General features: G+C 40.6%; 1 protein-coding gene across 1 annotated transcript; it reads right to left on the bottom strand.

The window, feature by feature from the left end:
• Window positions 1-658: 658 nt before the first annotated feature.
• On the bottom strand, window positions 659-1,837 carry LOC110881573 (serine/arginine repetitive matrix protein 1-like). Its single transcript, XM_022129789.1, has 2 exons — window positions 1,736-1,837; window positions 659-1,693 (listed from the first exon to the last, which is right to left on the bottom strand). The coding sequence occupies exons 1-2, from the start codon at window positions 1,835-1,837 to the stop codon at window positions 659-661; spliced, it is 1,137 nt and encodes a 378-aa protein (XP_021985481.1).
• Between the last annotated feature and the right edge of the window lie 8,943 nt (window positions 1,838-10,780).

The following is a 10,780-nucleotide window of genomic DNA, read 5'->3' as shown; positions in this document are numbered from 1 at the left end:
ATATGTATGAAAGTGTTCACCTTCTTCCCTATTAGTTTCCAATCTCAAAACTAACTTTTCAATATGTTCAACATTTTGAGCATCACCAGACTCCCCCTTTCCTTCAGCTCCCCTTGACTCTTCATTCACAGAAGCATTCAGATAATCATCAACAGTTCTTTCATTGGAAGCTTCAGTTACTTTAATTCCCATACCACCTTGAGCATCGTCATCGTCATTATCAGAACCATGACTGCTAGCAGAAAATACTTTCTCATCATCGTCATCATCCTCTTCTTCATCACCATCTTCTTCATTACCCTCTTCATCGTCATCCTCCTGATCATCTTCTTCATCGTCATCAGCAGCAAGATCTTCCAGTGTTACAGGTTCTTCAAAAATTGTTGATACGGAAGATATAGGAACTGGTTTTTCAATTACTAAGGATGGAACAATTGCCACACTACTTTCAGCACCCTTTCCCTTATCTTTCATCTGTTCATCAATCTCAGCTTGGCGTTTTGCCCTATGCTCTTCAACTTTAGTCTCTCCGAACCACTGTTCAATCGACGTTCCAAGCATATTCTCAACCACTTTGTTCAACATATAGAACTCATGCTCTTTCAAAGCCTTAGCAGCCTCAAGCTCTTTGTTTTTCATCTCAAAATACTTGTTCTGCTCATCTCTGTGAGCCTTCTCTTCTTCCAACTCTGCACACTCGCACTTTCAGAAAGTCAATCTCAGTCTGATCTGTATCAATCTTCTTCAGTAAAGCTTTGTTATCAGACTCTAATCGCTTCACACGCATTTCGAGAATCTTTTCTCTATTAGCTACCTTCTTACTTTCAGCTGCAACTACTTTGTTTTCATTCATCACATCATCCATCTTCTTTTCTGACTTCTTTACTTGTTCATCATTTGCAAAGCCAAAATCTCCAATATCTTCAAGATTATCTGGAGGAATATGAAGACCTTTGAGACCAGAAGAACCAGGAGTTAGTTGAATTTGAGTGAGTGGTGGTGTATGAAATATTTCTTGAGATGTGAATAAGGTTTGTTGTTGTGGTGGTGAGAGATGTGGTGGTGAAAGATGTAATGGTGAAGGTTGTCTCAGTGGTGTAGGTTGTTTTGGTGGTGAAGGTTGTTGTGGAGGTGTTGGTTGCGATGGTGATTGTATTGGTTTAGGTTCAGGTGATGGTGTTGATGGTTTACTGGGTTCTTTGGCTGTCTTCTTCTTCAAAACAATCTTGGGCTTTGTAATCTTTGTAGTAACTTTCTTTATTTTTGGAGATACAATTCTTTTCTTTGCACCTGCTTTCTTTTTGCCGCTTGAAGGTGATTGTGATTCAGAAACATGCTCAGGAGATGGAATGTATGTAGCATCATCTTTCTCCTGTCTCCTCTTCCTTAATTGTTTCTCTTTCTCTGTAGCTTCTTGAATTCTTCTTAGACGTTCAGTCTCATCTATTTCTTCATCAGAAGAACTCGAAGAACTTGTTGTACTTTTATTGACATCAACACCTTCAACATCATCAATGACCTTCTCTTTCTCAGCTTCCACATTAGCTGCTTGCTCAGACACTAAATCATCAACATTTAACATCACTTGATCAATATCAGCATACGGATCTTCTTCCACAGTAACCACCAGCTCTTCAACCTCCGGCTCATCAATCAATAACGTCTTAGCCACTTTCTTTTGCTTTTTCTTTGGCTATGATGAAGACCCCTCACCCTCCTGTGATTTAGGGGTAACCTTCTTGCCTCTCCTCCTCGTTTCTTTGACAAACCAGTCATTTCGGGTGGTTTTGAACTCCTCAGGAGTCTTAAGCTCATCAACGCAAGCTGCTTCCTTCATTTCTTCTCCATTCCTCCAGTTTTGATGATCGACTGGATCAGGATAACATAATTCGCATCCTTTATAAATCCAAAGAATTCTGCTACTACCTTTGGTTCAGGGTGGTTTGGGTGATATCTAGCAAGCTGCTTTAGAGAATCGTTGCTCATGTGTGATTGAACTAACAAATCATTCTTCAAATCACGTTCAATCTCTGGATATGCATGATCGATCAGCATCTGCACAAATCTTGGATAAGTCCAAGTCCGACTCTTTGTAGTAATATTCTCGGCCATATAATGAAAGACAATATGCGAGAAATTATATTTCTTGTTCAGAACTAACACAGTGACCATGTTCATCAGATAATCGCGCATTGTATCGTACCCTCCCTTGGTATGACTAAGTGACATCAATATACAATGAATAATAAACTTGTAGGGTTTCTGGAACTTCGACTTCAAATAATTTCCAACATTTAATGCACCCACATATCCCATCCTGAGCATACAACCCTTGACCATCCGTTCTGGAAATTTTTTTGGCGAGTCTGCATCGTCCGGAAAATTCACAACCTCACGAATGAGTGCCTCAGTAATAACAATTTCCTTCTGTTCATTATGCACCTTCACAATTGAATGAATTGCTTTGTTTGCTTCATCATACGTTGAATGCTTCCAAAAACGTTTAATATGTGACTTGTACAATGGACGTTGATCAGTCAAAGCTTTTTGAATAGGGATTCTACCCATGAACTCCAAGATACTGCTGAACTTTGCCAACTCTGTATTTTTCTTCACATCCAAGTCACAACAACTGTTGTGAAGTGGATCAAATACCATATTTGAACCTTGCAAGCAACACAACATACAATGAGTCCACACATAGAAAATTTCAGCATCAAAACAATTACAAGTGAAAACACATGTAATGACAAAAAAATTACAAGCAAAATCACCCTAATTGATTTGGAGCGAAATCACATAACACTCAGAAGCGAAATCAGGTTGACACTTAGAAGCGGAATCAGCTAATGCATATTGGAGCGGAATCACATTAGGTGACTTAGAAGCGAAATCAGAAATGATACTTAGGAGCGAAATCACCTAACTCTCAGTTTGGGGTGAAATCACAGACAAACATTCAAAATTCGTTAGATGATTAAATTGAACATGTTAACTTGTTAATCTGATGATTCCGACAATAGGGTTATGTTTTGATTTAATTTTTGCCCTCTCAAACATCCTAGATCTAAGTATGTAGTAACAGTTCATCATCAAACATGAATCTACTCAGATCTGTTACAATCAATACACAAATTCAAGATCTACACTATGAATTGACAACATATGTTGGTTTTCTTGTTCAGATTTAACAGTTAAGAACCCTAAAACTACGTTTATGCACATAACATCGCCGACAGTTCAAATAATACATGATATCGGTCAAATCAGGTCACAATCTACCTTGCCCATGTTTAATAATTGAGATTGTCAACTATAAACACAAGATCTAACTGAAATCGGGCAGCAATTCGGTAGGAAAAAGATTATTTGGGGGTTTCGCTCAAGATCGCCGGAGAGAAACACTTAGGAGCGAAATAGGAAAAGTGACGATAGGAGCGGAATCAAGAACCCTTTTATAGGTGGTCTGATTCCGGTCGAAATGACCTATGTGACTCTCGAGCGAAATCAGCTTTCAAAGCAGCTAGGAGCGGAATCAGCCAATTGTTGTGAAACTTGTATTTTCGAGCGAAATCATAAAATTATTTCCAAAAATTTTAACATTTTAACCTTTTCTGATTGATCACTGACACACCCAGTTAACCAAGTCCAAGTTAATGACCTTGGTCAACTGTTTGACCTACCAAGTCCAACTTAATGACCTTGGTTGACCAAATTATGAAGTACTCTGACTTTTCAAGTCTGAAAACAGTTCAAATTAATGAACTTTCGAACTTTTTGCACTTTCAAACTTCAAACATGTACCAATCACAGTTTAGCATCTCCTGCTTACCCAACCCTCATCAAACAGACATGATCTGCACAAAGCTTTGATCGTCTGATTCCCAACATCGGTTCTCGAAAAATAAGATGAAAAATAAAATCTTTTTGGATTTTTAACAGGATAAACTGAAATATGTACACACAATCTTTTTGTGAGCGTGTTAGGGGATCATATCAGCATTTGACAAGACACAAGCACCGTTAAGCTACTATTTAAAACCAAGCCTTAAACAATTCACGTAGATTGCCGATATACTGATCCTCTTAAATTTTCACAGAACTTTCAATCTGTCCGGGATACAGAATTAATGTTTTAAGACATAAACCTCTACATGTGTCCCACCTCAGTATATACTCCCGTATCCAGATCCCAATATTCAGTCTTACAGGTGAGTATACCTAGATGATATCTGTAATGGGGTGAATTGCGAGGGTCGTGAGAGCTCAGGTCGATACTTCCGTGTACGCAGAGAGATGATAGCTTCGACTTTTCGGTGGGTCCCCTTTGGGGATCTTCTTTACAACAGCACATGATTATCATTTTGCAATGTTTAATCATTTTTTATGCTGAGGGGAGGCTTTACAAGTGAAGCATATGCGTAAAGTATTATCCGGGGACTAGGTCAGTATTTCCATACAGCAGAAGTCCCGAGATAATACCCCAGATATCACTAAGCATAAAGACCTAGTATCTCAGAATAAGGGACCTTTCAAACGAGATTTCAGGGGTTACCCATATATCTTGGAGGTGTTCCCCACGTAAACGCAAGTAAATTTTAGGTTTATATCCCAAACAGATGTACTGATTTTGCAAAAACCTATCGGCATGTCTTTAGCGAGACTGCTTAATTGCATTTTAAACGTTACATTTCTTTAGCGTATTGTGTCCATCTAGCTGATGTACTATCATTTCCCCTATTATACACAAACTCTTTTTCAAGTTTTCTAATGTTTTTGGATTTTTCTATTTTATCATGTTTTTGTATTTTTCTGCGAATTTCTCCCCCTAAAAAGAAAAACATATTTTTGTGTTTTTGTTTTTATCGAAAAGCAGAAAAACAAACTGTACAGAAAGTTTGACAACACGACATGGATCACATCTGATCGCCATCCTCCTCGGCTTCACATTCTACTACCCTCCCAGAACTCAGATTTTTTAACCCATTCAATTTTAGAAGATAGTAAAATCTCTTTTTGTCAAAGGGTTTTGTATAAAAATCAGCTTTCTGATCATCGGTGTGTATGTGCTCAATCCGGATTAACTTCTTCTCGTGACAATCATGGATGAAGTGGTGACGGATTTCGATATGTTTCGTTTTAGAATGGTGAACCGGGTTTTTAGTGATGTTTATAGCTGCTTCGTTGTCCACATAAATCGGAGCATCCAAGAATTGCAAACCGAAGTCGCGCATTTGCTGTTGGATCCATAGGATCTGTGAGCAACAGCTGGAGGCTGAAACGTATTCAGCCTCACACATAGAAAGCGCCACTGCGGTTTGTTTCTTGCACTGCCAGGTAACGAGTCGAGTTCCGAAGAACTGACACCCAGCAGTGGTGGACTTAGCATTCTGCTTGCAGCTTCCAAAGTCAGAATCAGCGAAACCTGATAGGGAGAAGTCACCTGAGCAAGGATACCATAAGCCGATGCTTGGGCAGCCTTTCAAATACCGTAAGATACGTTTGACAATGGTCAGGTGTGACTGCTTCGGGCTCGACTGATATCTGGCACAGAGACATGTCGGATACATGATGTCTGGACGGGAAGCAGTGAGATACATCAGAGATCCAATGATTGACTGGTACAGTGTGTCGTCTACTTTCACTCCACTTTCGTCTGGACAAATCCCGTGGTTCTGTGCAAGGGGGGTTGCTGCAGGACTGCATTCAGTCATATCAAACTTGTCAAGCACGTCCTTCACGTATTTCGTTTGGTGAATGAAGATTCCATCGGGCATCTGCTCCACCTGCAGCCCGAGGAAGAACTTCATCTCCCCCATCGAACTCATCTCAAACTTTTTCTTCATCACTTTCTCAAAATCTTTACACAAATCGTCGTTAGTGGAACCGAAAATGATATCGTCAACATAAATCTGCACGATTAACAAATGGCCTGCTACTTCCTTTGTTAACAACGTGCTATCTACTGTCCCTCTAGTGAACCCGTTGGCCAACAGATATTGGGAAAGCGTCTCGTACCAGGCTCTCAGGGCTGGTGAAGTCCGTAAAGCACTTTGTCCAGCAGATAAACCTTGTTTTGGTGCAGTGGATCTGTGAACCCCGGCGGTTGTCCCACATACACCTCTTCTTTGATTTTTCCGTATAGGAAGGCAGATTCGACGTCCAGCTGGTACACTTTAAAGTCTTTCCATGATGCAAACGCCAGGAAGATCCTAATCGCCTCGAGTCTAGCAACCGGCGCATAAACTTCATCGTAGTCTATGCCTTCTGGCTGACTAAAGCCTTGTACCACCAATCGTGCTTTGTTTCTCACCACGAATCCTCTGTCATCCCTTTTGCACTTGAATACCCACTTTGTTTAGATTAACTTTTGATTCTGTGGCAATTCAACTAGTCTCCAAACACCCAGCTTTTCAAATTGTTACAGCTCCTCCTGCATCGCATTTACCCAGCTATCCTCCGTCAATGCCTCTTTGTAAGTCCTGGGCTCGATCTGTGAAATAAAATACTTTAATGAGAATTCTTCTTGCAAATGAGCAACAGAAGAATAAAAACATGTAAGCGCTCGGTTGATTTTGTCTCGGGTTTTGACACCACTTTGCAGGTCACTAATTATTTGCTCTGACGGATGATAAGACAAAGTCCTAGGCATCATGGTGTCGGGCACATTCACTTCTGATTGCAAGTTCGATATATCAAGATCAACGGTTTGATCCTCAGCTTCCATCGAAGTAACATTTAGTTCCTCGTCAAAGGTCGGAGCGGGTTCCGCCTCTGAGTCGTCAGAGTTATCAAATGTTGGAGCTGGTTCCTCTGGTGGTTCGTGAGCTGTTCCACTCGGTCCTGCTTCATCATTGCGAGTACCCTCGGTGGGTGGAGGAACCACTAGCGGTCTAGGCACTTGCTCCTGTGACATATATTGCTGGTACTGGAACAGAAGTGCTAGTTCCTCATCACTCGGCTGGACTGGTAGTTGAAACGACTCCCAGTGCTTGTCATAATCGAACAGGAATCTTTGTCCGGGAAGTTGTGGAGATGGAGTATGCTTCTGACAATCCACATGCTGAACTTTAATCACTTTCCCCAGGCACGGTACGAACACCCTCTTCAATGGGCTTGCGTAACCTACAAAGAAACCCTCATTTGATTTAGCACCAAATTTTCCATTCTCATCAATAAACGTACACGGAGACCCAAATGGCTCTACAAATTCAAGATTCGGCTTGTATCGGCGGCGCAACTCAAAGCATGTCTTTTTGTACTTTTTGACGGTGAGTACATGATTCAAAGTATAACAGGCTGCAGAAACTGCTTGGCTCGAGAAGAAGATCGGTAGTTTGGAATCGGCCAACATTGTGCGAGCTGTCTCTATTAGAGTCTGGTTCTTTCTTTTAGCACGCCGTTCTGTTGTGGTGTGTATGGCGCACTGAATTCATGAAGAATTCCCTTCTCATTGCAAAACTCGTACATTTTGTTGCTTTTGAATTCCGTTCCGTTGTCACTACGAATTCTCCGGATTGGCAGCTTATACACTGTTTCCATCTTCTTGATCAACACCATAAGCGACTCAAAAGTTTGATCCTTTCTTTCTAAGCACACGACCCACGAGAATCTTGTAAAGTCATCAGTCACCACCAAGCAGTACAAATCTCCATTGATGCTCTTAACATTGACAGGCCCGACGAGATCCATGTGCAATCTCTCAAGAGGTAACCTGATCGAATTAAGTATCTTCGGTGGGTGTGACTTCCGAGTCTGCTTCCCTTTTTTACACGCTACACAAGCATCAGACAAGTGAAAATTTTTTAGATTTACACCTTCTACCAAGTCATTGTGTACTAGAAAATTCATTTTACGAACATGTGTGTGGCCTATCTTTTGACGCCACATAATTGTTTCTTTTTTCGTTGCTTTTGATTTTGACACAAAACATTGTTTTTGATGAGTTGTTGGTGTTGCAACGCTCATATCAAGAATATAAAGGTCGTTCTCCCGTGGAGCGCGCAACAACACCATCTCATCAGGGATTTTAAACCCCAGTTTTAAAATCACACACTCGTTCTTTGTGAAATGTACACTGAAAGATTTATCACATATTTGCGAAATGCTAAGTAAATTGTTTTCCAACTCTATGATATAGTTCACTTTCTCGAATGAGATAACACCATTCGTCAACGTTCCCTGTCCAACAATTCTACAGCCTTGATTTCCGGCGAAGCCACATAACTTCCATTTATTGATTTGACGTCGTAAAGAAGAGCTAGTGTCCCTGTCATATGTCTCGATGCACCACTGTCCATGATCCACTTCGAAAAGATAGACCTGGGCAGCCCCTGCAAACATCAAATCAACTTATTCAAACAATGACGCCCATGATTTCTTAACCTCAGAAACAGTACCAAACACTACATCACACTTCTCATCTGTTTTAGGAAAATTAAATGTGACATTAGGAACTTCATCTTTCACAAGAAATTTGTTGTTAATCGGGGAAAACACAGCAAGAAATTTGTCAAGTTCAGATTCAAATTCTGCAACATCATCTTTTAAAACCTTTGTTTCATTTTTTAAAGCATTTTCCATCTTTTTGACCTCGACAGATGGTTTCGACTTCGCAACCCATGATTGGTTTTCAAACATTTTTGTTTTAGGATAAATGTTTGAAGTCTTGTGAGACTTGGAAGATTCACCAACCTCGAAGATCGATTTTGGCTTATCCTCGGACTTCAAAGATTCTCCTCTTTTTAGGATGCGAATCGGAGAAACCATTGGTTTTTTTACCTTTTGTATCAACTGGTGATTTTGGTCGAGTTTTTTGAACAACTGTTTTATGAAAACAGGTTTCTCAAACACTTTCTTGCACTGTTTAGCCATGTGCCCGATTTCATTACAGCGATAACAGACTCTTTTGTAATACTCGACAAAAGTTGATTTGGATGTCTCCTCTTTCAACTTTTTCGCTGCATTGAAATCGTCCACGACCTTTTGACTAAAAATGTAGTCCTTTTTATCATCTACACTCGGTCCAGCAACAAAAATATCATTCATTTTCTCTTTTGGCTTAACCACCTGCTTAGCCGTTGTGACACTCGAGGTTTTTCCGAACGAACACCTTGTAATATTTTGTGTATATAAATATTATTAAATGGAAACGTGATCTTTATTTGCTTAATGTGTGTTGAATGTACGTATTATATATAAATGTACGTGAGTCGAGACCATGACTCGCAACCGGGCGGTTGCGAGTGGGCCTTTGGGCCGTAACCGGTTTGGGCCGAAACCCCAAGCCCAACCCGAAACATCCCTTGGTATATATACCCCATCTTTCCCCACTTTCCCTCATTTCATACACAACACACAAACACACTTCTACTATTTTTCTCTCAACTAGAAACCCTCAACAACACACCCCAATCCCTTTCAATTTTCGGTTCAAGCAAGGATCCCGGACAAGGACTCGGTCAAGACCACTAACTCGGACACTCCATCTTCTCGGTTCTTTTCCTTGTTTACGGCTTCTTCTTCTCAAACCGGTTAGTGTTCTATTTTGTGTGTAGAAATTATGTGTGATAAATGAACTAGAAATGTTTGGTTAGAAACAAGATGCATGATTCTTAGGTTGGTTTGTAAAGCTTGACAATATGTGGTAACATGTTTAAAAATGGTTAGAAAATGGTAGTCTAAGAGTTTTCATGGCTAACCAATCTATGCTTCATTGTCCTTGCAAAATGATGTTGTTAAATATGAGATTTCGGCTACAAACATGTGTGTTTCTTGTTCTTGCATGATGATCTTGCTAGAAATATGTGATTTTCGGTTCATAAATGTGTGTTTATGTTGGCATGAAAACCCTAGAAAATGATGAACATAAGATGAACTTGTTTGAATATGACTTGAAGATGTAAAAATGGCAAAGTTTGATCTATTTTCATTGCTGGTCAGTTTAGGAAAAGTGTTAGTGAAACCTTATTGGTTGTTTCCTAATCTGGGTCTGAATACATGGTACAATTTCGGACTGTTGCATCTGCATCATCACGTGTACGTGAAAGGGACAGCTTACGACTCGCAACCGCGTCGTTGCGACTCGCAACCAAGGCAAGACAACTCGAGACCACGTAGTCGCGACTCGCAACCACAGCATGACTACTCGAAACCACGAGATTGCGACTCGAAATCACGCCGTTGCGACTCGCAACCAAAACATGATGACTCGAGACCACGGTTACGACTCGTAACCACAGCGTGACAAGCCGAGACCACCTGGTTGCGACTCGAGACCAGCTGGTTGCGAGTGGGCTGTCCATTCTGGTTATTGGGCCATTCTGTGTTAACTTGGGCTATCTGTTAAATGAACTATGTGTTGCTGTTGACTGCTTAATTATTTAGGCCGGCCCATTAACCCACTGTTTACTTATATGCTTGATACATGTTAGTTATGTGTAAGTTTTACGTGAATACTTGTATACCGAACCTGACCTATACCGGTAACCATGTTAGGACGTGGTGACCAACGTGATTGACAAGTAACCTAAACCTACCGAGCAACCCAAGGTGAGTTCACAACTTAAAAGCATGCGTCCCGGTGGTTTGGGACACGAGACTAACAACCCTATCCCCTGGTAAAAGGGGATACCATTTACATACTTTCCCTGGTTATTGGGAACAAAACTTACTTTTCCTTCCCTGGTATTGGGAAACCTTTTGGACAATCCTATCCCCTGGTAAAAGGGGATACCATTTACATACTTTCCCTGGTTATTGGGAACACAACTTACTTTTC

This window comes from Helianthus annuus, chromosome 10, assembly GCF_002127325.2.
Source record: "Helianthus annuus cultivar XRQ/B chromosome 10, HanXRQr2.0-SUNRISE, whole genome shotgun sequence".
NCBI lineage: Eukaryota > Viridiplantae > Streptophyta > Magnoliopsida > Asterales > Asteraceae > Helianthus > Helianthus annuus.
Note: the sequence above shows the minus strand (reverse complement) of the source record. Positions and strands in the feature narration are given on the sequence as shown.

Coding starts and splice junctions, on each gene's coding strand:
- LOC110881573 (XM_022129789.1), bottom strand. CDS start 1,837: ATGAAGGAAGCAGCTTGCGTTGATGAGCTTAAGACTCCTGAGGAGTTC. Junction 1,694..1,735: donor CGAGGAGGAGAGGCAAGAAG/GTTACCCCTAAA, acceptor TCTTCATCATAG/CCAAAGAAAAAGCAAAAGAA.